This window comes from Egretta garzetta, unplaced genomic scaffold (assembly GCF_000687185.1).
Source record: "Egretta garzetta isolate BGI_Z169 unplaced genomic scaffold, ASM68718v1 scaffold416, whole genome shotgun sequence".
NCBI lineage: Eukaryota > Metazoa > Chordata > Aves > Pelecaniformes > Ardeidae > Egretta > Egretta garzetta.
Genome location: NW_009260072.1, coordinates 1,135,640 through 1,161,848, shown reverse-complemented (window position 1 = coordinate 1,161,848; position 26,209 = coordinate 1,135,640). Strand labels below are relative to the sequence as shown.

Sequence of the window (26,209 nt, the reverse complement as noted above, 5' to 3'; positions counted from 1 at the left end):
TGCATGATAAAAGAGGGAGGTGAAGGATGCTCCGCAGCTGTAATTGTGCATGGCAAAATAGTAATTAAATAATTTGTAATTAATTAGTAGCTAAGTAAACGCGTCGGCACAGATAAGAGCCGAAGCGTTATCTATTAGCCGGGTTGCTCGCTCCGGAGCGCGGATAGCTTTTAGCCCGCCGCGCTGAGGGCAGCCCGGGGGCCGGGCGGGCGAGGGGCAGCGGCTGCGGTGCCCGGAGCGGCCGTACAGCCGCCTGTCCGCCCCGGGGTCCCCGCGGAAAGGAGCCCGCTTCTTCAGCCAGGTGCTGAGCACACAAGGTGCAGCCTCAGCCAAGTGGGCGGCACGTTTACGTTACGTTATTTTTGTCAAAGTCGTAGTTTTGCTGAGCTGTTGAGTAGTTACAGCCTCAGCCAAGTGGGCGGCACGTTTACGTTATTTTTGTCAAAGTCGTACTTTTGCTGAGCTGTTGAGTAGTTGGGAACAGCAAAACGTGATGAGGGAAAGATAAGGAAGATTTCTGGCACGTGTTGATTGTTTGGGTTAGGTTTGGTTTTGGTTTTTTTCTTAATATTATTACTATTATTATTCTGAGCGAAGTTCTCTATGTTCCAGGTTTGGGTTTGCAAATACAGTGCTACCAGTGTGAGGAGTTCCAACTAAATAATGACTGCTCTGCTCCAGAGTTCATCGTGAATTGTACAGTGAATGTTCAAGATATGTGTCAGAAAGAAGTAATGGAAAAAAGTTTTGGTAAGAATTTAATAATTATCTTTCTGTTTGTGTTGGATAGCCTTTGTTGCTTTTAGCTCCACCCATTCACAGTCTTCAGCTACAGATTAATCGGGCATCCCTACCTAAAGGGACCAGATTCAATTTCTTCTACTTCTGAGTGACTTTGCAACTAATAAAGTTAATCATCTTCCTTTAAAACTGGTGTAAAAACTGCAGGATGCAAGCCAAATGTTGATAAAGCTGTTAATACACAGTCTTATGGGTCTCAGATTTAGTTTCCCAGCTCTGGGAAATTAATAACAACAAGTTAGTTTAATCTCATTACAGTTAATTACATGGGCTTTTTCCCCAAGAGATGGAAGAGCATTAAATTAGTAATTCCCTCCTTTCTTTTATTTACTCAAGCAATTCATTTACTCTGAAGGTTCATCTTAAGGGGAGGAAAGTGTAGTCATCTTTGCTTTCATCCATAAAAGACAACATCAAGCAAAAAGGGAGAGAGGGATAAAAAGAACGGTTTGGGGAGTTTGGGGAGGAGAGGAGGGCATATGTATTTGCCATACTCATTTTCTAAGCCTAAAGGGGCTTTTTCCTTACTGTAGTTAATGTTAAGTTGGAATATTTGGAAATAAATGCGTTCAAGAGGAAGTTAGCTGTGATTCTGCTTCTCGCCTGTATTGTCTTTTGAGCTGTGCTATAAACTGCTTTTTTTATTCAGCATCATGGGAGGCATTTGAGATTTAGAGAGAACTGTCTCAGTTTTTAGACCACCTTGTTGCTTTGTAGCCATCTATGTAAGTAGAAGACTACAGCTTTATTAGGGGCTTTAGGGCTGCGTTGGGTGGCAAGGAAATGTGTTTGAGGGAGTTGGGAGTTTGTGTAGCATCCTGCTCTTACTGCAGACAGCTGTTAAGCCATTAAAAAGGGCAAGGGTTGGGGCTTAAGAGCCCTGATTTAAGGGGAAGCCGTTCTCTGAGATTGTGCGTCTTACAACTGAGGGCGATGCTTTAGAGCATGGAATTTACTGATGTAAAGGACTGTTGTTATGCTGTTAATATAAATCAAGCTGTCCTTTCTCGGGAAGTCCTTCAGTAACAGCAGAATCCCTCTCTACCTAGCAAGTGTGTGCAGCCATCCGTCTTGAGCAGTAACATCGGTTCTTTGCGTTAGGAAACCTACCAGTTGGCTAGTTCTGCTTGTGCCAGTGGTTTCAGGTCACTACATTAGGAATCAGAGAAAAATGATGAGAATCGTTGTTACTGTAGCTGAACTGCTGGCACTTTTGTTTCATCCTGGGTAACACCATCCGCAGTGACAGTATTTCTGTAAAATATTTAGAAGCTCTCCAGAGCAGAGAAAAAAGTTGTATGTTTAAAGGAAGATTAGTCTTTTGCAAGCTATATATTATTGGAGTATTTTATTCCAAGTTTACTTGGAAAGGGCGGTGGGGATGGGAGATAATTACGGTTTGCAAGGTACTTCTGAAGTCCGAGTACCTCTGAATGGATGTTTGAAGGCTTTGCTGTCTGCACACCACAGCTTCTATAGTACTTTTAATAGGTTTGAGTGGACACTGTGGCAATTTGACAGGCTATCAACACAGTATATAGACACAAAAAAAGTCAGTTGTCATTCAGTTCTTAACAGTTGTTCGGTGTTGCTCGTTTGTTGGGTTTTTTTAAATATCTTCCCTGGTTCCTTCATGTTTTCATTTCAGTACAACCTCAGACTGTATCAATCTTCCCAAAACATATCTGTAATCTTCTGTTCAGGTGACTGTTGGAAAAGTGTTTTCAGTCGAGTAAACCCCTCACAGGTGAAAGTGCAACTCTTCTGGATAAGTGGGCGTGCACGTGTGCGTGCACACACCGCGGGTATGTCAAGCGACAGCCCCTTGCGTGCTGCATGTGTAGGGTGGGGTAGTCGGTCGTGCATCTTTCCTCAGACGAGCAGGCGAGATTGCAGCCTGGGCAGTGTGACTGTTGCACACTGAAAATGCAAATTGGAACTGTTCTAATAGATTTTAGGCATACGTTGATGCATAACTCGTCCTTACTCCTATGAAAAAATTGGTTTGCAATATAGTAAATAAAGAGCTCTTAAACGAAACTTCCTGGTGGTTGTGTTTTGTTTTGTTTTTTCTTTTTTCCTGTGCAATTTTGTATTGTCTCTGAGCAGATCCTTGGATTTTCCCTGTAGGAGGTAACTAGCACGCTGTGCATAGCAGGTATCACTGTTCTATTTTATTTCATTTACTTCTGGAAATGCAGTTCTTACACACTTTAAGCTTAGAGATTGTAAATTTCAACTAGTGAATAAATTTAAATTTTTAACCTAACTATTTCAAATTGATTGAAATTTACATTGCAAGCTTAGTTTCTTTGTTATCCTCAGTCAATTCTGGAGAGGATTGGTTATAAAAAAGATGATTCGGTTCATCATCCTTTATTGGTTTTTTTCCTAATTGATATTTAAATGTGTGTCATATAAATGCCTTATTCTCCCAAGTTTTATTTAATAATTCATTCTACTTCTACCAGTATATTCAGAACTTGATTCTTTTGGTTGTTGCTTATCACTGAAAGCTGAAAGGTTTCAAATATTGATTTTAATTTATAATAGACTTGAGTTTGAATTTTTAACCCAGAATATGAAAGATGCGAATTTGCATTTATTTGACAGCACAATCTCATAATTAGAGTTTTTTCCTCTTGACTAGATACAGTCAAAGGAGTATAATTTAATTTTTATAGACTAACCCATTTTTGTCCTTAATAAAATATAGCTGTGTCAGTGAGCAAAATGTTACAAGTTCTCCTAAACCTTATTTAAAAGTTAAATGAAGTATTTTGAGATAAAGTTAATGGTTGGAATCAGTAACCTATTGATGTAGTCACCCTTCCTTTGCAGTACACATTAATCTATGTGTTTGTTTTGCTATCAAGGGGGTCACTGACTTACATTCTGTGGTGTGCCTACAGTATAGACCCCGGCGTGCAGCCAGTGACTTTTTTCTTACGGTATTTGTTAGAGTTCATTGAGTTGTGCGATGACAGCTCTATGGTTCAGCTTCATTTCTGTATTAAACTTTGCATAAACAATGCAGTGGAGAACTACAACTCTGTGCAGTTGGGTTTTTTTCATTTATGTTGTAAATAGTTCCTTATGCCTGATCATGGTTAAACAAACCGCTCCTCTTCAGTTGCTATAAAATTAGGGTGAGTGCTTCAAATGTCACTGTGTTCTCTCAGAACATTATCTCAATTTCTGGAGAACCGACCTTAGGAGGTACTTTTCAGCATCCGGTCAGAAATAACAGCAGCACAGGCATGTTCCTAACCCAGAGTTTAAAAAGTGGCTGTTACTGTGACAGCCTCTGATGTGAGTAGCTAAGAATGCAGGTATTAGTCACTAATACTTTGAATTAGATCAGCAGGCATGTTATCCCAGCTGTTTGTAGTATCAGGTAGAAATTTGCTCCATTTTACAACTTAAAATGAGTTGAGAACTGAGCAGTACGTAAGCATGTACCTGATTAAGTGATTATGTGGAATTAGTGTAGTTCTGCCTCCCCTGCAAACATGCACTTTGCTACAGCAGTTTATACTGCAGTTGCACTTTAGGGATCTGTCAGTGCACAGAACTGGAGACTTTGTCAAGTAAATGACAAAATATTTTTCTTGCTTTAAGCAGAGTTGTATTTTAAAATTTTGCTACAACAAGTTTTATGCAGTTATGTTAACATTCTGTTCCAGTGGGAGATGGAGAAGGACAGTATTTTGCCTGCGATGCAAAATCTTACAAACTAATTTGTTAATTCAATCTTAAAAAAAAAAAACAACAAAAACCAATACTTTCTTCCTTTAGAGGGATGAATGGTGAGCATGGGAAGTGGCACTGAAGACACCAAGTAATTTTTGTCCCACAGAAGTTAATATAGGGGATACATTTCTAGTGCATTCTTCAGCTGGATGAGCAGGTGTTTGAAAACTGTAAATGAAAAATTTGATGAAGATCAAAGTTCTTGCTTATAATAATTCCACTTGCAGATACTTTGTGGAAATACCCATGGCAGATTCCCCTCTCCAACTTGCCTCTCTCCTTCCCATCTATGAACTTTTAACTTAGAAATGCCACTGCTCCTTTGTATGTAGGCACAAAGAAATCCCACAGAATACTGGGATCAGATGAAACATCTTGGTGATCTGTAGATGAGTATATAATGTATATATGCTTTTACACAGATATCATAGCAACCATACTGGTAATGAAGTTTATCTTTTACTGAAGGCAAGAGCTATCTGAGCGTTAAGGCTGATCTAAAACCTACTTAAAGCAAAATGAAACTTGCAATGTGAGTAGATCAGAAAGGAATAAAGCATGAAGGATGAGACAATCAGCCCAGAAAGGCAGCCAGTCTAAATTTCTCCAAACTCGCTGTAAGCCTGCCCATGTCTATGTTTTGAACAATATACTTTGTGCTCTAATGTAGTTGTGAACATGCTTTTGCAAACTTACTTTTGCAAGGAAATAAAATGATCCACAGTAGCAAGACTGATACTTTAACATGTCTTGTCTATATAAAACTAAGATTGTTTATGAATTGTCCTTTGCAAGTGAATTGGGAAACAACCTCAGTTTTTCTATGATCTGCAATAAGAAACTTCTCTTATTTCTTTGGTTTATCAGTGGCCCTTTTAATATATTTGCATGGTATATAATCCTGCAGTGTAATTACAGCAATTGCTGTAAGTGTTTGCTTAAAAGTAGTGCATGGGAACATCATGAACAAGAGCATCATCTCACCGTTGAACTGTAGTTTTTTTTATTTATTTATTTGACTCTTCTCAGTATTGGTTTCCCAGTCACTTGTTTTATCAGGCAGAGGAAAACAGTGTCTAAATTGTGTGATGAGGTGGCCTGCGTCAAATTCTTTACCTGTGATTGCTACTTTTTTTTTATTTTGCTGTGTGGCTGCTGCCGTGATTAAGTTGTTCCGTGTGTGGCTGTTCAGGATTACAGAAGCACATACTTTCTTCTGTTTTCATGCATAGCATCCATTAGTACTAATACTAATTGCATACTTGTATCAAGGGGACATTATACCCTGGTGTACATTTATTGAAAAAATTATTAAAATGGCAAACAAAGCTTAATGTCTTCAGAATCACTGTAGGCATCGAAGTTTTACAGGTAACAGCTGCATCCCCAGTATCCACTTAGAAACAGTGAGAAACACCCACTGAGCTGGCGGTGGATTTTTTTTATTTTAATTTTCTTCTACACTGTCTCTTTTGGTCAAAGCATATCAACATAACTCAAAAGAACTTTTGATTTTTTTTTTTTTAATTAAAGTAAAGCATAATAAATCTTTACAATTTAAAAAAAAAACAAAACCGAAACCTTGGTATATGACAGTTGTTACCTGTAACATCGTATCTCATACTACCAGGTGCCCAGTGAAATGAAGACATAGTAACCAATATTGGGAACATGTGGTTAATTTTTGATGCTGAATGAAAGATTTACAATACATGTTGTTAATTTGTACTGTATGCTGAACACTTGGAGCTGTGGATATATTGCCGTTCAGAAACACTTTTTCAGATGCCAAAGCTGTTTTCTTACTAGTAAATTCCTTCCAATCTTTGGGCTGCTCAGAAAACTTCCATACACATCTGGGATGAACTGAACTAAGCGCATCAGCTAAGGAGGAATTCCAGACAGCATGTACTAGATTGCTGTTCTGACGGCCTTTAAATGTAGAAAAGCAACAGTGGAGTTAACAGCTCAAGCAGTTTATGACTTATGATCCAAGTGCAGACGTGATGAAGGGCTGTATTATTTTAAGGAAGTTGTGGTATCTCGTCCAGTGAATTTCATTTTTCACAGAACATGGGCAATAGCTTTTTATGTTATTTATTTCTCAGACTTGTATGAAAGGTATACAAATTAATTTTGTGAGGATAACAATGCCCACAGCCTGGTGTCTCTTAAACCTCCTTTAAGAGTTTTCTATTGCATTTCACACAGAGATGAGTCTGTGTTTCCAAAGTCTTCATGTGGCCTGACACTGTTGCTTGTCTTAGCTCCCAGTGACCTTATCAAAACATTGGCAAGCATGTTTTAATTAATTCAAACTGTTTTCACTTCTGTTTTTCCTTTGTAGTCTGGATTTAAAAAAAAACCCCAAACTTAATATAACCTATTTTGCCAAATTACCAATGAGTCTTTGAATGTGGAAAAAGTAATACAAAACCAGGCAAATCCTACTCTGAAGCTGAACAGGCTGCAAAACTGTGAGCTAAAGATACAAAAGCTGAATGGATTTCAAAGGTACTGGCATACAAGTGTAAACATGTGAGCCATTCCATTGAAATAGGTAAGGACATTAATTAGTAGGATGCAATAAGACTATTCACGTGTAAAATTATTTATGGGACTTATTACAAGGGTATGTAGCATTTTAACATTTGTAAAGGCATAAGGACTGTGGCTTCCCAGTTCATTTCAGTGGAGAAGGATTGTCAAGAAAAATGCTCATACACGATTCTGGAAATTAAGTTTAAGTTCACCTCTCTTGCTGGAAGATAATGTATATTTTGATCTTGATATCCAAGTCGTTTACCTACCTTTATATCAGGAAAGCACAGAGGACGGAAGGCTGTGAGCCGGCTTTGTTTGAAAGATTGTATGTTTTATTGCTTGACTGTAAGTCCCCATTAGCGAGATAAGAAATGAATAAGGACAGTAGAAAACAAAATAATTAGATATGCAGGTGAAAGTTGAGCTTTGACTTCTGGTTTGTAACCTCCTGCGGCTTTAAAAAATTATCTGATAATACCACCATTAGCAGCTGTACTTGAGTTTCTCAGCCTATGCATTTTTAAGCAGTTTAATGCCTTGCTTCTGCTTTGTGCTACTGCAAGCAATGACAAAGACTACTTTGTGCCATTGTTTACATTATTAACGATGCGGTTTTGATTCATATTTCCAGTGCCAGGATTAGAAGGCATGACTTACAAAGCAGTATCATGGTAATCCAAACTCCTGGCCTCTGTCGGTCAACAGTTGCCAGTTTTCTTCAATGATGACTTAATTTCTGCAAGGTGCCATGTCAGTTAGGGTCAGGAGGAGAGTGAGGAGGCCACTCTTTCATTGTCAAAAGCCTCCGATTCGTTTCTGCAAATAAGTGCAACTTCTGAAAAGTGTCAAATATATGGAGGAGTTGTGATGATACTGAGTAAGTTTTCATAGAAAATTATGATGAAGATATGCTAATTCGATCAGGTAGGGTTTGGTGGGGGGGTGTTTTATTTTGGTTTTAATTTAGGGTTTTTTACAGAATTGTATACTCTATAAGAGCCTAATGGCATAAATATGCTTTTATCTTGTCTACTGAATGCATCGAAGGGGAGGGATAGGGATGAAATAGCTGCAGTTCTAGAACACAGGGTTAAAAATCAGGAAGTGTGTGACGTAGCTCTGCAACAGATCTCAAGTCGCTTAATTTCAGTGCCTCCATTTTTCTGGAAACCACTGTTTGCTTACTGTATTTAATTAGCTGCTTATAAGGCAATTAATAAATTTCATGATAAAGTTTTTGGCAAGGTGCAAATTTTTTAAACCACTCATGAACTCCAAGGAGAAAGTTGAGAAGATGAGGATAGGAAGAGTTAGTGTAAAATGAAACACAGAGGACATAGTTGGATTTGGTTATACTTTATGCTGGCTTAAACTGGTTTTTAACAGTGCATTTACAATTGTAGGTGAAAGGATTTGTGTTGGGGAAGCTTAATTTGTACTTTAAACCAATAAAACCATCATCTGACTAAAACCATGACTGTTTGGGGAAGCACAATGTCAGAAGAATGATTGCTTTTGAACATTCAGTCACCTCCTAAGATATTTAGGGCCTTATTTGATAAAAATATTTATAATCACTTTCTCTAGAAAACAGAGAAAGTCGCAATAGGACCTTTTGCAGTCTGTCAGTGTGCGATATAAGTGAACAGGTACTAGCTAAGGAATAGACAATTATAGCAAAACCACCAAAGGCATAAAAAGATGGGCATAAAACCTAACATGAAAACTAAAAAACATAATTTAGAAACCTATTTGTGTGTAGTCTGAACCCAACTTTGAACATGACTGATACAGTAGAATCCAGAAATAGTCACATGTGTATTTTATGTGCCTTAGAAAGGGATATTAAATGTTTACATGTTGTTCTTGCTAGCATACGCTCTCATTTTAGATTTCAGGAGACATTACAAAAAGAGCTTTTGTAACTCCTACTGGGTTCTGAATGTCGCTCAAGTGGAGGGTAAGCGAGTGACAGTTTAGGGCAAGAAATAGAGGATGAAATAGATAATCAAAATCACAAAGCAAGCATGGATAGGCAGACAGACATCAAGTCTAAGCAAGAAGGAAAACTTGCAGATTCACCAAGATCAGAAAATTGAAAGTTGCAGTGAAATAGGATAATTGGAACTATTCAGGATACGAAAACAAAGGGGGGATGTCAGTTCATATACATGGTCCTTAGGCTTGTTTTTATGAGCAACAATATTAAGGAACACCCAAAACAAATCACATACAAACCATGAAAGCATGCTAACTCTAGGGCTGGGACAACTGTTGGGGGGTTCTCATGGGTTGCATGTGCCACAATATGAATTGTCCACTGTTGGCCAATTTTCTGCTTTTTGCTTGGAAGAGATGGGCAAGATTAAGCACCAAATCTAAAAGAGTTGAGTGGAGAAATTCTGCCAAAGTCGTAATTGCACGCCTCAAAGCTTGCCTTGATCTACCTGCTACCTTTGAGTTGCTTACCTTAAGATATAAAACTTTCCTACGTGGCTGAAGCTATGGCTCTGTGTTTGCCTTCAACTCCTGGTCCAGTCTTGAAAAGACAGTTTTGTGACTGCTTAAGGATGCCTTGTTCCTGGACCCTAGTTGGGCATAGACTGTTTGCTAACGCTCCAAAAGATTTGACGCAGCAGGCCTACTCAGAGCATGTGCAGAAGATTTTGCTAAAGCAGTATTCGTGGAATGAGTTGCAGAAGACAAATCTGACTTTTTGCATGCCTACAAAATTGGGTATGTACAAAACGCTGTAGCAAAAGCTTCTTTCTTTAAGAACGAGGAGTGTCAGTCATAGCCCATGAGATGGAGCATTTGGCTTGGAAAAGTTAGAGTTGGCTAAACAACACCGTCTACTTGACGGGAGTCAAACTTGCAGCTAAGAGCTTTGTGGCCATGAGGCTGTTCTGGGGTGAAGCAGAGGGCTGCACTTTCATGCTGAGCTGTGCCATTGCAGAGAGCCGCTTCAGAGGAGTTGGGTCATAGAGTGGGGAGGTGACTCTTTTTTAGAAATTAGGTCGCTGATTTCTGAGATAGTTATCCTAGTTGCCTATTTTGGCTTCAGAGACTCTTTATGTATCTTGCTGAAGGACAGTCTTGAGAGTACAGGAGCAAACTCAAGTTACACGCTGCTAGGGTTATGGTTGGCTCTTAAGCTGGAGAGTTGTGCTTATACTTGCTCTTTTTTGTGTGTACCTTCTATAACAGAAGAGTCGGAGGTGCCCAATAAGATCCTTTTCAAGCAGTAAGAGGAAAAGCTTGAATCTTCTGGTGCCTTCTGCATACAAGTGTAAGAAGTAGGTGTGATGTCACCTTTTTTGGTTGTCCTAGTAACAAGTTAAGCTGTTATTCAAGAGAACATGTACTGGGCTCTGCAGACAGGGTAGGTGGAAGAACTCTCACTTTTGGATTTGAATAAATTGTAGCATGAATTGTTTGTTGCTACCAAGACTGAATGCATCTGCACGTGGCCAAAACAGAGTGCCTGGGTGCAGATGCACAGGACTAGGCTGCAGCTAAGCAGGGGCGTCAGCATGGCAGCTGGGAGGGCTGTGTATAGAATGGATCCAGGTGAGAAAGTCAATGTTACAAGCAGGAACCATAGAAAAGCCCTGAGATTTACACCATCATTGCATTGTATGGAATAAGGTAGAAGTCATCCAGAGACAGCAGTTTGGGCCTTGACACTATCTAAATGAATGATTCCCTGTGGGGCAGAGAGGGGTGTAACGATGGGCAAGTTGCTCGGTCTAGGAATAAATGTTCAACGCTCAATTTAAGTCAAAGCTTTTTTTTTTTTTTTTTAAGATAGTTACAGTAGGTGTATGTGGAAGGAGGCTCTTCCTAGAAGTACTTGAACTACAGCCTCAGCCAACCCCACAAACCTTGAAGCCGAGGTGACGGAAACTCAACTGGTCAGTGGTAGGTGCTTCATGCTAAAACATTGCTGTAGTACTTATGCCTGTCAAGAAACTGGGCAGTAAATATACTAATTGTGTATCAGTAAGTATACTCATTGAGCACTCGTGTAAGCTGTTAAGGGTAGGTAGCTGGGAATGACCCCATCCCAGTAACAGCAGAGTGTAAAATGTACAGTCTCCTTGCCTAGCCAGCAACTTGGAACAATCTGAGGTAGAAGAAAAGCTGCCAGAAAGGTTTGCAATTATATTTCTAGGTGATGTGTTAATGAATGTATCAAGCTGATTGCTCAAGCAAGAATATCCGGTAATTAGCAGTTATGTCTGTGCTATGAGTCTTACGAGGCAGATAACCGCTTTGAAAAACTGTCTGCAGTTCAGCCTGCTGGTAGCGAATGATTCAGGAAGATCTCAGAAATAGTTTCAGAACTGGCTCAACAGTACAATAAACCACTGCAAGAGATGAGTCTGAGGAAAGACATCCTTGAGATATAAAAGCAATTAATCGCTAGAGATAATCCAGAAAGGGTGCTGCCGACCTGTCCGAACTCAGTGGGTGAACCACAGTAATGGGGTTTGGTTTGGTTTTGCTGGAGCAAGGAGAGTAGTGTCCCTGCCATCAAACCACAGAAGTCTGTCGTACTGATTCATTTCCTGCCACTGTTAAACGGGAATCACAATAGGGTAGGAAGAAGATTTAAGAGTATTTTTCCTGCCTTCCTTTAATTCATACTATTTAAAGTGTCATTGCTTTTTCACACTCGTGGTTAAAAAAAAAGTGAAGTCACGGCTGAAGTGTTTTAAAAATGTCACTCCTGTAGAGTTAACATTCTCTTTTTTCCATCAATCTTCTACGCCTGCTTTCACTGTATCTTGCTATAAGGATACTGCAGAAATAGAGAAAAAGCACAGCCTTTCTCTGCTGATCGAGTTTAGTTCATACCTGATGTTTGTAAAAAGCACAGTTAGTATGGTAGCAGCTGATTTGCGAGCTCAAAAGAAGCTATCAGCACTTAAATAAAACTTGGATGCAAAGAGCATGGCTTTAGCCAAGGAGCTATTGAAAACCTGGTAGAAGTACTGACTTTTTTAATTATGTAAGGAAAGAATCTTGTTACAATTCAGATTACTAGAGCTGGGAATGGGAATAAACCATCATTTGGGAGTGGAATTTCCTACTGTAAGACGTATTTACAGAAAAACCACAGGAGAAGTGTTATAATGGGGTTTTATTACTAGTTAGATTATTCTCTCTATGTAGGCACAAACATGGTCCGTCTGTGCATGAAACTTGGAGTTGTAAAATTTCGGTCTGTGCAGGAATGCTGTGTTTTGACTTCAAAAGGAGCTCAGGGTTATTCTGTGGAATTTATCCTGGAGAACAAAGCTGTTGTAAACACGTGGAGTTAAGTTGCAGGACTCTGATTTTTTTGCAGGAGAGGTCTCCTAGAGTTGCCTGGTGAAAACTCTGCCTCAGAGGGCATTATCTAATGGTTCACAGCACTGACCAAGTCTAGTCTCCTAGTCTATGGGAAAATTGCAAAGTATATGATGATTCAGAGACCTAACCTAATAAATCCCTTACTAGTTCAAACTCTGAGCAGGACTTTGCAGGAATCTTGTGACAAAGGATCAAGAGAGTGATCTATAAAACAACAGGAATAGGAAATCTGCCGACATCAAAAGCTTTTGAGAGGCTTGGTCTTTGAGGGGAAAGTTGGGATTCACTGCTGTTCCTATGGAAGACTGAGGAACAGCTGAGGTTGATGGGTGGCTGTAGCTGCAGGGAAGGAATCAGTGATGAGGAGATGGGGGATTACAGATGTGAGAACAGTTGCTGTGCCTGGTTCCACTGAATACAGTATTCCTTTCTCAAGAGGGAAGGGGAAGGAAAAAAGTTAATCGTTGCCATGGGAAGGGTTGCATCTGCCTCGGCTCTTGGAAGACCGCAGGAGGAACGTGGACAAAGCACCAGGTCTTGTGGGAAACATCAGCTGAGATTTCAGTATTGTAAGCCTATCAGTGGCAGCACAGTCGAGGCTCCTTGACAGCAGTGGTTTGTCAACAGAGACAGAGCTCTCTTCTTTTTGCAAACTACGGTAATAAAGATTGTGCCTCTTGATCCGTGTGCCTTTGCTGTTACAGCTAGAACAGCCTGTAGCTCCTCTTCCTTCTTGAGAAAAGGCTCTACCTGCTGTGTTGATTGATTGAAGCTCGCTGGAGACAGAGGAAGATTTAACACTGACTTGAGGGCTTCTCTTCATAAATTTAACTAGACAGATAGCCTTAAAACACGTTTCAGAGTTTAGATTTGCAGAGGGAGAACACAAAATGGGGAAACACCTGCATTGTTGGGATGGCAGCAATGTTGTGACAGTATAAAAGAATTGCTTTAATTAAAATTCTCTGAAGACGGGTAATCCTTCTTTCTAAGCATAACCCACACAAACTGTTTTGCTGCCGTACGCAGCGCTTAGTAGCACAGTGGCAGTCCCTGCTGCAGAGGTATCTCCTGGACTCTATAGGTGCTGTAGAGGTTATTTCCAAAGTCCCTGGGGACTGAGCAAGTACCTGCAGGTACTGTAAGTTCAGTACCTACCGGCCATATTCCTGCTTCACTCTCTCCAAAAAAAGCCTCGATCACTGTGTATTTAAAAAACATCCTGGCACCATGCTACAGAATGCAGCAGCACCGGTCTCCAAGGGAATCCTGCTCCCATGCCTTTCAGAAGGAAAAAAACCTGTTGAGAATTCCGTATTCGAAAGGAATGGCGATGTTGTTATCCTTAGAAATATTTGCCTCTTTTTGTAACCACAAGGCAATAGGAGACAACCTCCGTTATCTATTTGTGTGTTATGCCTGTGTTTTTCCAGCACACAGTTTCTGGTGTATCAATTGCAGGAAAATTTCAGAGTAATGAGAGGTAGAACTGCCACAACCATTTTCCACTGTGACAGGGGAAAGTGCAACTATGGAATTAAAGCCTTTCTAAACCATTTTAAAATAACAGCTATGTGCATCAGAATGTGTTTGGGGTTTTTTTTCAGGTAACAACAATTTGAGAAATTATAAATTTAATTAGATTATTAATTAAAATTAGATTAAATTACATTTAAAAAGGGAAGACTTTCAACTCAGAAAAGCCATTTCTGTACAAATGGAAATTTTTGTTGTTGAGGGTATTAAGCTTCAAAGGTGGCAAGAACTGAGATTACCTGGAAAAGTACTTCAAGTTTTTCTTTAAAAAAAATAAGAGGAGGGGGGAGATGAAAGTTTTGCTGGCAGTCATTCTCCTCTTACTCCTGGTTACTTGTCTCTGTGTGGCAAATGAACAAGTAAAGGGAAAAAAAATGCTCAAAAGACAAATTAACAGCATAGAACACTAATTACTTAGCTTAAACAACTTGGACATGTTCAGCAACAGAAACAAAAGTCACTTTCAAACTAACTGCATTTCAGTTATAGCTGTTCAAACATCTTATTCCAAAAGATGAAGAATTCTGGTTATAAAATGCATCATTTGATATGCATTATGTAAATCAAGTTTGTAATATTTTTGGTTCCAACCAGAATCAAATGAAAGAGAAAGCCAAGCCAGAGTGACTGCGCTGCTCCTGCAGTGCAGAGCTGTTAGCTGTGTCACAGCTGAGGTGTCCGGCTTAATCACCAGCGTTGCTTTGGAGATGCAAACTGGTTTTGCAACAGTTTTCAAGCATGAATCGTGCTGTAAAGCAACACAGTGTTCATATCAAACTAAGTAACCTTTGCTTTGTGTCACAGGAATCATGTATCGCAAATCCTGCGCCTCTTCAGCAGCGTGTCTGATAGCCTCTGCTGGGTACCAGTCCTTTTGTTCTCCAGGGAAGGTGAACTCTGTTTGTATCAGCTGCTGCAACACTCCACTCTGCAACGGACCCCGGCCGAAGAAGAGGGGGAATTCTGGCGTGGTGCCACGGGCACACGTGATAACCACCCTTCTGCTCCTTAAATGGGCTCTTTTGTTTTCGTATTGCTAAACTTCAAGCAAGTTTTTGTGCCCTGACACAGTTTGTTCTGTCTCCTCTTTTCTTCAAAGACACTGCAGTTATTTTCTGTTTGTTTCCAAATCCCTGTCAACAGCAAGGGAAGTTCGGTGATTGTGGGGAGAGAGGGGCTGATATTTTTGGCAGCTAATGAATTCAGTTAGCAGATTGAATTTCCAGTGTGCACTTAAAAATCCCAGCAGCAGGATACAGAACTCCTGCTCTTTTTGCATAATTGGGAACAAATCCATCTGTGTTATTCCTTTTAAGGTGCAGTCAATTCCTCAGTCATTTTAATTTCCATGTTTTTAAGTTCATTGCTAATCATTAACTTTGCCTTATGAAGTCATACTTGATGTTCACAAAAGCCGTTTTGTGCATCTGGACTGGGCTCTGCACGAGCCTCCAGAGGCACTGCTTCCAAGCTGGGCTCCGGCGGTGCAAGACCCGGTTTCTGTGGACTGCAGTCAGGCTTGGGCTCGTTCTGAAAAGTACTTAAGAAAGCTTTGTTATTGCCCCTTGTAGAAGACTTGCGCCTGGACGAAACGAAGAGCAGTGGGCGTAGAGACCGACTGCTCCTCTCTCTGGAGCTCAGGTTGGCTCTGAGAAACTTCTCCTTGTTGGCATGCTCTATTGTCAGGTGGCAGCGGAGGACCTGCAGGAACACGCTGCGGAACTGCTGAGAGGAGATGTTGTACAGCAGGGGGTTCACCACCGAGCTGAGGTAGAAGAAGATGTCGGCGATGGGAAGAAGAGTGATGTACGCTCTAAAGTAGGGGACAGTCCAGTCCTGCTTCGGTTTAGCAGCAGCCATGATCCTTCTAACCTGGTTTGGCATCCAGCATATTGCCAGAGTCGCAACGATCAGTCCTGCGAACAGAAAGAGGAAGAAAGAAGTGTGCATACCTGGGGCGAAACCCCCAAAATTACTGAGTATCAGTTCTGCACTTACTTGTTAGGAAATAGTACCGATTTCTCAGTGTTTTGCTTGACAGCTTTTTCTGCCAGTAGCATTTTTTTGTTTGTTGTTTTTAATAACTGTTACAAGGTCATTGCTGCACATGCTCTGACAAAAGACTGCATAGTGCTTGGATAGTGTTTCTTTGTACCTGTCGTCATTTGTTGGTCTTCAAAGTGTTCTTTCATTGATACCTGTATCTCTGGAAAGAATGCAGTTTCGTTTTTGGTTTGTGTTCTTACATTTCTTACGTCTTTCCCTTTACTTTGAAAAACAAACAAAATAAATAGAACCTATAGCCATACTAGATCAGGCAATACCCAGAAGAGATCAGATTCTTGTTTGTACTTTACAAAAGAAAAAAGTATGCATAAGAATATATTTCGTGTTATTTTTGGTAAATTGCCTCTTACAGAAGATATTTTTAAGTAAAAATATGTATGGATCTTTTTATGGTAATTAAGATATGTTGGGCTTTCTTAAAAAAATCAAATTCCAGTGGAATTAAATTATGAATGTAAATGAGAAAAAACGAAGCCTAGTCATGAAAGTGTAAGCAGTTTCAGATTATAAATTATGCTTAAAAATGTGGTATCTGACCATTTTGTATTTATATATAAATATAAATACATGTTGCTGCATCACTAATGGCATTAAAAAGGGGGTGCCTTCAGTGTTGGGTGTCTGAAAATTCCGCCCTGGCGCTCAGCAGGGCTGCCGCGGTGATGCCCCCTTCCGAGCAGCAGCCCTGAAGCAAGGTACGGCTGAGCCTGAGCGGGGGAAAGGCTGGCAAATCCTCGCTGGCATCCGCTGCTTCTGCTGCACTTAAGCGCTGGAAATCCTGACGCCTCGCGGGAAATACCAGGTACACGAAATAATTCCTCTCCCTGCTCCCCCCACCAAGCATTACTTCTGAAACACAGCACAGCCACCAGTTCACTGTTCCCACTTTGTTTTTCTCTTTGCAGGCCGCGTGCCTTACGTGAGCACCTGGAGGGGGCAGAAGTTGCAGGATGGTTTTGCTGCTGCTGCAGAGGCACAGAGGAGCAGAGAGCGTCCTGGCGGTGCACGGTTTTCACTTCTGGTAGACTTTTGTTATATTGTTAACCTCCTCCATGCTCTAAGCCTCCCTCCCCTGCACAAGCACAAGCACAGAAACGTTTTCCTTCTTACCTGCCTAGGCTAAGTCCGATTGCCCCCACTGAACAGCTCGCTGCAGAACGCAGTTCTGACACAACGCACGTGGGTTGTTCAGGCCAGGCAAATGGTATTTCGCTGGTGGGAAGACATGAATGTAACGGGGAAAGGGGGCAGGAACGGGAAGAAAGGGTTTTTGTAACTTTGAAGCTGCCAGGGCTTAAACAGGGTACGTCCAGGCTCTCTCGACCACTACCCCCAAGTAAGAAAAGGTATGAAATATCTTTTTCTTCTTTGTTTTAAAGAAATTAATTTTCTTAATGAAAGCTATAATTACTTTAACAAAGTTATGATCTCGCTGAATAAGCTACCAAATAAAAGTTGTCTTTTTGATCATTTGCTTCTGTAATCACTTAATGATGGAATAATTCCGGTAGGATGGGGAGGTAGCGTATCTTAAACTTACAGCACTAGATGAAGAGCCCTGGAAGGCCATTCTTAGCGGGCATTTACCTTCGCCATTTTCTGTTCTTTAACTACCACAACTCCGCAGCCGCGGCTTCTTTATTCTCATTCCCCTTCCTACGCAATCCCACGCCCCTTTGCTTGGCTGCACTGCTCTTCCACTGCCGCCTTGCCTCATTTTTCGGTACCAGTCGCGTCTCTGTCATAAGCTGATCTGAATGTTGCCCTGCACATTTTCGAGCCTTCATTGCTTTTTTCCTCTGCTGTTGGTGTAACAAATACAGGGATAAGAGTGGGCCTCATGCGGACCAACAGAAAGTAAGGAGCCCTGAGCAGTGACTTGTGATGGGCCGTATGAAATCAGGCAGCGAAGGGATGCTACCGCTCCGATGCGGCTTTGTCTCCTGTGCAACTTAAAGCCCACAAACCCAGGTCTGCAGAATTCTTGTCAGATTTTACCAGATGGGCTCTTTCAAGGGAAAAGAAAAGAAGCTCTCTAGTGTAAATTTTTTGTCCTTAGTTAGAAGCAGGATGTTTCATCATGCTGGTTAATCGTTTCCTAAATGATGAATGCTGCTGTGAAAAACTGAGCAAACAATGCGAGCATTCAGTTTTAAAGCTCAAATGCAGTGCTCTGAGGCGTCTGATTTTTTTTTTTGCTTCTATCTGAATTCTTTGCCACTGACCTTTCCTTTTAGTTCAAACTGCCAAAAGCTCAAGATTTCCTCCTTACGTTCTTCAGACACTTTTGTTCTGGGGAACTGAATATTCCGCCGCGTGCACAGCAAGTGAAAAGTGTGGGCAGCTGCTCGCGCCCTTGCACGGTGCAGTGAGGGTAGTGGTGCGGTGAGGGTAGGCCTTCGGGGTGGGCGGAGATGCCTGTGGAACTTTGTTGTTTTCCAGGGATGAGTAAGTGTTCATTTCTACACTTGAAAAAAATGCTTGTTGCTTCAAAGGAGATGCGCCATGGAAATAAACACGCTGACAAATTCACAGCATTTTTTCCAACTGTTCACACTTGATGTGGAGGTATGAAGTAAACGGAAGCGCATTAGGAGAAAAGCTTTATGTTCAGACCTTAACATATTAAATATTTTGGCTGAATCACTGCTGCCAGCAATCTGAACTTGCATGCAGGCTGTAGAAGTTTGTGTTGTGCTGCAGCGTGCAGGAGGCGCTTAGAGAGCATTGTATCAGCCTGGATGCAAAGCAGGCTGCATCTTACACCACTACTGATGCATTTTCCCTAGAGCTTGCTGCCTGCTAGGAATTAAACTCCTTTCCCAGCTTTCCCTTCCACTCCTTATTAAAGTGACAAAAAAAAAAGAGTAGCTCCATTTTTTTTTTTTCCATTTTCCTGACGACTGCACTGAAGTGACACGCTAGATGAGAGCAGAGATTTATCATCCATGGAATAATGATGTTTATAAACAAAGTAACGCTGTGGTCCAGCAACCTCCACCACTGGTGCTTGAAATTTCCCGCACACGTTTGAGTCACTCGGTTTAATCATCAGAAGTGCGGTAGGCCGTGCCAGCAGAAGCCAGGAGACCTTGTGGTACCTGGCTGCCTGTGTGTAAGTGCTTGCATCTCGACCTTTAAGTCGGTGTTTGAGCTTATAATTTATTTAACATTGATGTCGATATTCCAAGGTAACAAAAAAAAAAGAAAGACAAGACATGAAAAGATCCTTGACTAAAACCATTTCAAAAAGCTAAGCCAGAAACCATCAACAAAACAGTTTACCCAAAACAGGAATTACCACATTCAAATACTCTTTTAATCTGAAAAAAACACCCCACCCCAAACCTCTTTAAAGCATACAAATTTAACAAGGCTTTAAATTTGGGAATTGGTATTGTGACGTCCCAAAAGTGGGTCTGGCAGTATTAGTTCTTAATACGTGACAAAGGATCATTTATGTAGTAAAATAAACTTGGCGTTTAAGTGCCAATAATGTAAATACGCATTGCTGGCAGAGAATAGGAGTTTGGCAGTCATCTGTCCCTTAGCAATACTTTTTTATTACACAGAACATTCCTCTGGGCCATAGGGGATGGAATTAAATTCATTATGAACTTTATTGGGAAGGATTTTAAATACATGCAAATGGCTGGTATCGCAGGGAGGACTTCCTTCGCCACCCTTCCAGACTCTGCTCGCTTTTCTACTGATCAGATTTTTGTCTTTCTTTCTGCACCTGAGCACTTAAATCTGTCTCCTTTTACAGTTCAACGTTTCCCCTCTAGCCTGGCCACTGCCAACCGTCCCACAAAACTTGGAATTGCCTACAAAATGATAATTGGCACTGGGAAATGCCAACCAGGCGCTTTATTTGGCGGCCACAGCCCGTTAACCGAGGCTGCCGCGGTCACCTCATGGCCGTGCTCCTTTGCCCGCGCCGCTTAACCCGGAGCGCCCTGGTCTGCCTGGCTCTGCTGCTGCTCTCAGCCCAGGCAGCCTAGGCAGCGTTCAACCTCAAACTTTGCTTTTCTGTGATTTAATTAATGGCACAAAGGCGGGTTCTCAACATCTGCTTGTAAACTGACATTTAAATGGCAATTGTCAGTGGAATATAAGCATATGGTTACTGAGCTATGAGTCAAGCGCAGGCAGTGATGCAGTTGGTTTTTTTTTTTGAGACTTTTTTTAGTACTCATCTCACATTCGCCTACTTGGCCCGACCATGCTCAAGGTATAACGTGACATTAATGCCCCGTGCCCTACTCACAGAGGCTTCCAACCATGCAGCAGAGGTGTTGCCTCCCAAAAGGGGGGGGAATACAGGGACCATCCCTCGGTATTAAGTTTACCTTCATCAAGCATTTCTAATCATGAGGAAAGCGCTCGGTCCCTAGTTGACTGCTACAAATGGCTTTGAAAACACAAGCAAACGCCGCTTCCCGCAAATGGGCTTCTTGGTGGCCGTAATACCCGTCCCACTGACGTGGGGAGGGAGAAGGGCACAGGCTCCAGTCCTAACTGAGACGGTGACTTTCAGGAGGTGGGGTTTTGGCATGTGTTTATGTTATGTTTATTATTTTAACCAGGACTCAACACCACCACCCCCTTGCTCTTCATTAGAAATAGGGCCATAAGTCATTAGTTTATTGTCTTTCTAGCTTTTAAGAAAAAAAGCCACAAAAAAGCCGCCGTCTTTGGTCACTAGCTGACCTTCCCAGCTGCAGATCGATGCGGTGCTGTGTTCCAGCACGTGCAGCTGCTCCGCGCCGCCGCTGCTGCAGTCGCCTGCATGTGAGAAGTCAGCCACCATATGCTTATTGTCTGCTGACGATTGCCATTTAAATGTCAGTTTACAAACAGCTGTTACTTCCATCGCCGCCAGCCTGACTTGACAGGGAGCCGCTGCCGGCGGCGGGGGCGGCGCTTCCGCAGCGGTGTTAAACTGGGGGAGACTGGAGCAGCTGACGGAGGGGACTGACTGCGCTCCGGCCTCCAGGAGGCTGGCAGGTAAGAGTTTGGAGATGTTTCTCTGGTCTGCCAGCAGCTGGGTAGAATTCCAGCTCCAAACTTTCAGCTTTTAACAGCTTCTGGTGACTACCTGGTGTCAGCCACTACCCAGATCATGTGGCACAACCCCCTCCACCGCTGACCAACAGCACCCAGCGGCTGATGAGCAGAAGGGTGTGCGGGGGGTGGGAGTGAGGCACGCACCTCTGCTGCTGCTCCCGGTCTGGTGAGTGCCTGTCCTCTCATCTCCCTTGTGGGTAGGGTCAGCAGGTTTAAAAGCAAGACCCAGAGAGGAGCAGCAGCATTTCTTCAGTGCTGCTGGGGAGCTTACTGTGTTCCCGCCCAACTGCCAGAGCTGGCATCTCCACGTGCACGGTCCCTATAGCATAAATCGTGTGCTAAAAGGCCTTTGTAGAGCCCAAACAAGCCTTGTGCCAGTCAGTGCCATCATGCCTGCAGCATGTTTTGTGCAGCCTGCCCCCATTGCCTAGCTAGGAAACCTCCATCGTCTTGCTCTCTGAGATCTATAATTAGGATAAAAAGGCAAGAGGGCAGCTCAGAAGGATAAGCCTTCAGCCACAGTGAAGGGGCCACACTCTTCTTGCCCCCACACGCTTGCTGCTCGGAACAAATGCGAGAGGCCCAGGGAGGCCCCTGCATTCTCTACGGTATCAGCGTGCCCATAACTGCAGCTCCGGGGGGCACGCAGACGCAGGGTGCCACCGTAACACGGGCGCGAGATGAGCTCAGCACACGGCTCCCCACAGAGCCGCAGGTGTCCCCCCGTTCAACGCCAGCAGCATCATTTCGCAGGCAGCGATTCACAGCTGGCTCTCGGAATCAAAGTCTTGTCAATTCGTGTCCTACGCCCTCATTTCTCTTTCCGAGTTACGGAGCTGCTACGGGAAACGCCACCGAGGAGCTGGGCTGTGAAACAGAAGGGGTGGGTTTGCTGCCCCTTCCACCACTGACAACTTCACATTTCCCAAAAATCAATCGCTCGATCCTGTACTCAGCGCACAGTGTCACAACCATCAACAAGGGTTTTGCTTGAGCGAGGGCTGCAGTGTGCTCCGTGTGCAGGATAAAGCATCTGATGAAGTTTAAAACAGGAAAAGAATACTAACACAAACCTCCCTTTCCCTCTCACCCACAGGCAAGTTTCTTCTGCTGAAGGACAAACATTATAATAATAATAAGCACATATTGATGTATGTTGAGGTGAATATAAAAATGTATTAACCTGAGAGATAAATATTGATACTGCTTTGTCTGTGTCAATATTTAGTGCAAGGGGCAATAAATTTTGATATTCACTGAAACGAGTCAATACGTGCGCGCGACATACATTTTGTATAAGCTCAAATTATTCAGCAACTCCGTTCCTTTTATCCTCAACTTTCAGAATCACAGATTTGCCTTTCAAAAACGCTTCTCTGGAAGGGAAGGAGGCAAGAAGTCAACTGTTCCTACTCAGGCAGTAACTACGGGGAGAAGAGCAGCTATGGCCAGCGTGTAGCTCCCAGCCATTTCCCCACCAGGGTTTTTCCAAGCACCAGCAAGAGCCGCAGGCTCACTTTGGGATCTGACACGGGGCCTGGGCTGGCTGCTGAGCGTGCAGCCCCCGCAGGGAGCGGGCGTTTCCTCACGCTGCACACCAGCCACGCGCTGCCTTTGCCGCCGAGCCGCCTTGCGTCTCGACCGCATGCACGGGGGTTCCACTGGCAAAGGAGAACTGAGGTAAAACCCAGCCCCTGCTCCCGCCTGTGCTGGTGCTGCAGGGATAACGAGGACAAAGGAGGTAGCAAAGGAGACAACGTTTTTGTAACCAGCACAAGCAGGCAAATCTCCAAGCGCTCACAGAGACACTCTGGCAAACACACCACAGCCCTTCTCAGAAAGGGTTTAAACTGAACAGGAGCCAGTAATGAAGTAGTTATCTTCATAAATGCTGCTGGAAGGATTAAGCACATGACCTGGGACAAACAGGTGAAAAACAGCTCCATGTACACCCAATCCTGTCAACAGCTTCCAGCAAAAAACCAAAGGACCGGCAATTCCCAGAGCCTTCAGAGGGATTTGGGTCCACCTTGTGCCCATGATGCTCCCCCTGTCCTCAGGAGTGCTGTATGATGAGGCCACATCTCATGAGCAAGCACAGTTGGGTGACAGGACAGGGCTGTCCCACAAAGTGGTGCAATAAATGAAAGGCACCCAGAAGAACCAAGCTGCCTCTCGGTGCAATAAATGAACCAAATCTGCAAGGTTTTAATAAATTGCTAATTAATAAATTAATAAATAGTTGCTGTTCTGTTGCACATAAAGTCATCTTCCAACTGAAGACACCATTAATGGTCTAGCTAAATCACAAATGCTGAAGATATGCATGCATGTTCCCTGTAAACAGCCATTCTTTCCTCAAAACAGCAATGTGTTCAAGTGTGGGGCAGTGACAACACAGGGAATTAATTTTTTTTCCTTATTAAAAGCTTCCATAGATAACTGGAGTTGTCAGGTGCATTGAGAAGAATTTCACGCAAGTATCTGCCACCCTTGACATCAGAAAACCACCTGCAGCTGCTTTTGATACTTCATTTCACAGGTGACTACATGCCAATGTAAATCATCACCAAGACTCAGGAGATGTTAGCAGAAGCCGAGGTGTCTGTCTGCTCACCTGGACTGGACTACAAATACCCTTAAGGGTGCTATGAGATCACTGAGACCAAATTGGCTTGTGAGAGGTTTTGTCCCGGTGTTGTGTCACTGAGCCAGCTCAATGCCACACGAGCGTGCCCACAACTCTGCTCTCCAGTTGAAATCCCCGCACCACCCAGAGGTTTGCCCAGTTCAGGACCTCCCTGCTCCACTGTACACCTTTCTTCTGCTTGACTGGCAACAAAGAGCTGCTCTGGGCCGGACGCAGCACAGCGGCGCCACGTCAGCTACTCCGTGGCAAAGGGAGAGGCGAACTTTGTGCTTCCAGCAACCTCATCTCTAATAGAAACTAATGCTAAAGGGACCTGCCCGGGAAAATACCTGCGCTTTCTGGCACGGTGATGATGCCTCAGCCTCCGTTGTCCTTCAGTCCTCTACAACTGATAAATACCATATTGGGTTGAGAAACGCAAACATTCCCGTCAAACAAGGAGGAGATTACGAGAGACTCACATAGAGCTGAACCAAAGTTTCAAGTCTGTGCATCATTGATCCATCCAGCTGGGACTCACAGGGCGCTACAGCAAAGCCTCTCCTGACTCTGCAGCATTAAAGCCTAACAGCTTCCAAGGGATCCCATCACACGCCGCTCCACCAGCGATGGCAAACGGAGCTCTTCAGAGGAATAAGCTGGTTTTGCTTTGCACTGTCACTGAACAGCCCTCAGCCGCTAGGTAGCGTGATACCGGGAGCGTCAGAAGTTGTCAGGGGAATGTAGATATGCAGAATATAATTAGCGAGGACGCAAGTGTTAACAGTTTTACTTCTTAGTGATTTAAAATATCTGACAATTATCTTCCGTTCTTAGCAGGGTCAAGTTTTGCTTCTCAAATATTTTTAAATACTGCCATTCCCCAGTGCAAACACCAAAAAAAGCTAAAAATACTCAAGGAAGTTTCATGACAGCGGTATCATTACTGAACATGAGCAGCCTTTTTGCAAAACAGTGATTAAAGCCACGGTATGCTTTTAAATGCCATACATGCTCATACATTACCAGAGGAAATCATCTTAGTTTTAATACTTTGTATAAGGTTTGTGTGGAAAGGTTTTGGTAGGAGGGGGGCTACAGGGGTGGCTTCTGTGAGAAGCTGCCAGAAGCTTCCCCTGTGTCCAACAGAGCCAATGCAGCCGGCTCCAAGGTGGACCTGCCGCTGGCCAAGGCTGAGCCCATCAGCAATGGTGGTAGCACCTCTGGGATAATGTATTTAAGAAGGGAAAAATACCCTGCTGTGGAATAGCAGCTGTCCACGGCAGCCGGCCCCAGGCCGGCCCCACCACTGTCTGCCATGGGGGGACCCCAGGCTGGAGCAGGGAGGAGTGTGAGGAGTCCTCCCCTGAGGAGCAGCAGGGACAGCGTGTGATGAACTGACCCCAACCCCATTCCCCAGTTCCCCTGCATCGCTCGGGGGGAGGAGGGAGAGAAATTGGGAGTGAAGTTGGGCCTGGGAAGAAGGGAGGGGTGGGGGAAAGGTGTTTTAAGATTTGGTTTTATTTCTCATCATCCTACTCTCATTTGATTGGTAATAAATTAATTTCCCCAAGTCGAGTCTGCATTGCCCATGACAGTGAATGCTGAGCGATCTCTCCCTGCCCTTATACCGACCCAGGAGCCCTTCGTTGTATTTTCTCTCCCCTGCCCAGCTGAGGAGGGCAGGGACAGAGCGGCTCTGGGGGGCACCCGGCATCCAGCCAGGGCCAACCCACCACGTGCTTAAAAATTATGGAGATGGTAACACATTTATAGCCACTGTTATGCAGTGACAACAGCATCTTTGAAAATCTTCCCCACCCAAGTTCCTACCTTTAATGGTCATTTATTTCTTCTGTTTATTATATTAAAAATTGTACTTCAGATATGAGTTTATCTTGCTCTTCAGCTTTAATCCTCTGATCTCAAACTTCACCTTAGTGCTCCTCATCAGCTGTAACCCAGTCATGAACGCACACAACTTTACACAGAAATGACGGTTTGGTCTATGATACTGTGAGTGGATAATTCGTTTTCGAAGTGGAGTGCCAAAGGAGCACGGTGAGCAGCGTGGTGAGCCCCCATCTGCGGGTTGGCCCTTCAGGTCACCACGCCAACACGCCCCAGTGCTTTTTGGGGGACCCCAACTCTGTGGCCAAAGCCAGCTGGTCACCGCTCGGCCAAGGCTGCTGCTAATAGGAGAATTTCCTACACTCCCTTGTCCTCTTCGGTGCTTTCCCTCGCATAGGCGGGTAAAAAGTCATGAAACCATGGTGCCTCACAGTAAATACCAGCTTAGCCGTCGGAGCAACGGCCAACCGTTTCATTCGGGTGCCCATCTCATGTGGTTTGTCAATAAAAGCTACCAAATCCAGCATCTACTTTGGAGTCATTCATTTCCATTCGCTACAACAATTCTCCAGTGAAAACATAAAAGAAATTTTAAATCAG

The 26,209-nt window shown here is 43.1% G+C and overlaps 2 protein-coding genes across 2 annotated transcripts in view; one reads left to right on the top strand and one right to left on the bottom strand.

Annotated features, from left to right (window-relative positions):
• LYPD1 (LY6/PLAUR domain containing 1) overlaps positions 1–15,032 on the top strand; it is an 18,453-nt gene extending 3,421 nt beyond the window's left edge. Inside the window, exons 2-3 of the mRNA XM_035896709.1 lie at positions 613–750; positions 14,797–15,032. Of these exons, the coding sequence (XP_035752602.1) occupies positions 613–750; positions 14,797–15,032 (374 nt within the window). The remainder of the gene's footprint in view (positions 1–612; positions 751–14,796) is intronic.
• A 352-nt stretch (positions 15,033–15,384) lies between these two features.
• GPR39 (G protein-coupled receptor 39) overlaps positions 15,385–26,209 on the bottom strand; it is an 81,789-nt gene continuing 70,964 nt past the window's right edge. Inside the window, exon 2 of the mRNA XM_009641237.1 lies at positions 15,385–15,908. Within this exon, the coding sequence (XP_009639532.1) occupies positions 15,385–15,908 (524 nt within the window). The remainder of the gene's footprint in view (positions 15,909–26,209) is intronic.